The 1,348-nt window shown below is 33.2% G+C and overlaps 1 protein-coding gene across 1 annotated transcript; it reads right to left on the bottom strand.

The window, feature by feature from the left end:
* Positions 1-21: 21 nt before the first annotated feature.
* Positions 22-1,081, bottom strand: LOC111384933 (probable protein phosphatase 2C 22). The gene is made up of 2 exons (XM_023009280.1): positions 802-1,081; positions 22-345 (listed from the first exon to the last, which is right to left on the bottom strand). The coding sequence occupies exons 1-2, from the start codon at positions 1,039-1,041 to the stop codon at positions 118-120; spliced, it is 468 nt and encodes a 155-aa protein (XP_022865048.1). The 5' UTR covers positions 1,042-1,081; the 3' UTR covers positions 22-117.
* Between the last annotated feature and the right edge of the window lie 267 nt (positions 1,082-1,348).

Genomic DNA, 1,348 nt, shown 5'->3' with positions numbered 1-1,348 from the left:
TTAATAATGGAACGAATTTTGATAATGCTAGACCTCCAATAAGCCATATTCTAAAGTTAAGGAATTTTAGAATTGAAATGATTCAAAAGCCCATCCACCAAGTTCCTATTTAAGGAATTATAAGAACTCTAACCTTCCAACTACAACAACTGCCAAAGCAGTGGTACCAGAAGCAAGATCAGCATTTAATGAACAAGCTTCTGCAAAAGCAGTATCTGTTTGCAGAAATGCTGATGCAATAACTCTCTCAATCTTCATAGGGAAATCTTCATCCTTAACAATGAACCTTGGCAAATGGTAACATGCAAAATCAGCGGCATGCTTTCCTCCATGTCCATCAAAAACCTGGCAAAATCAAGGGAAACATTGTACTGAATTCCACACTTATCTGATACAAAGAGTAAGTAAGGCATATCTAACAATTCCATTGCTTCAAATATTCCACTTTCTGAATCCTGGGATTATATATTTGAATGCAGCCAGTAAATTGGAACTATAACATAACATCTTGGACTACAAATGGTTCTAGAGCAAATGCAACTAAACAAAGCCAGTAATGCAAAATGTACTTCCAAGTAATTTCAGAAAATAAGAAATAGTTAAGAAAAGCATTGTGTACTTGCTTAAAATTTCTCAAAAGGAGCAGTGTCCCGAACTCATAAGAACCAATTTAATCACTTATTGAAACCATGTTCTACTTCAAGTACTCACGATCCAAGGTAGATATGAGAAATCACTAACAATAACATTTTAATCAGCATTAAGAAACCACCTATACTTGTGTAAGAGGAGAAGAATTACCCCATAGAATGCATTAGGTCCTTCGTTGGATTTCTTAACCCCATAATCAAGCATCAGATTGTCAGCACAAACATAGACATCCTCCATGCTGGGGCGGATACCAATGTCTGACCATGCACCAGAACGAAGTATCGGAATGAAATCAATCTCACTATCATCTGGATTCCGTATTGGTTCAGTGGAAATATTGGAGGACCTGGTCTTCACCTGCCAAAGTTCTTGGCAAAATGTTATCATCATACAATAACATACAAGTGATTCAAACTGATGGTTTAGAACACTAGATGAGAAAGTTTTCCATGCACTCGTGTATACCCTTCGTGTTTGTTTCTTTCATAATATATATGTATGTATATATGTATATATGTATATATATGTGTATATTTATATGTATCCACTGTATATGTGTATATACATATCTGTATATGTGTATATGTATATATGTATATGTATATCTGTATATGTGTATATATATATATACATATACACATATATATACATATATATATATATACATACATATATATATACATATATATATATATAT

Source organism: Olea europaea, unplaced genomic scaffold (assembly GCF_002742605.1).
Source record: "Olea europaea var. sylvestris unplaced genomic scaffold, O_europaea_v1 scaffold30498, whole genome shotgun sequence".
NCBI classification, from domain to species: domain Eukaryota; kingdom Viridiplantae; phylum Streptophyta; class Magnoliopsida; order Lamiales; family Oleaceae; genus Olea; species Olea europaea.
The sequence above is the reverse complement of the archived record's forward strand: the minus strand, read 5'-3'. Positions and strand labels throughout refer to the sequence as shown.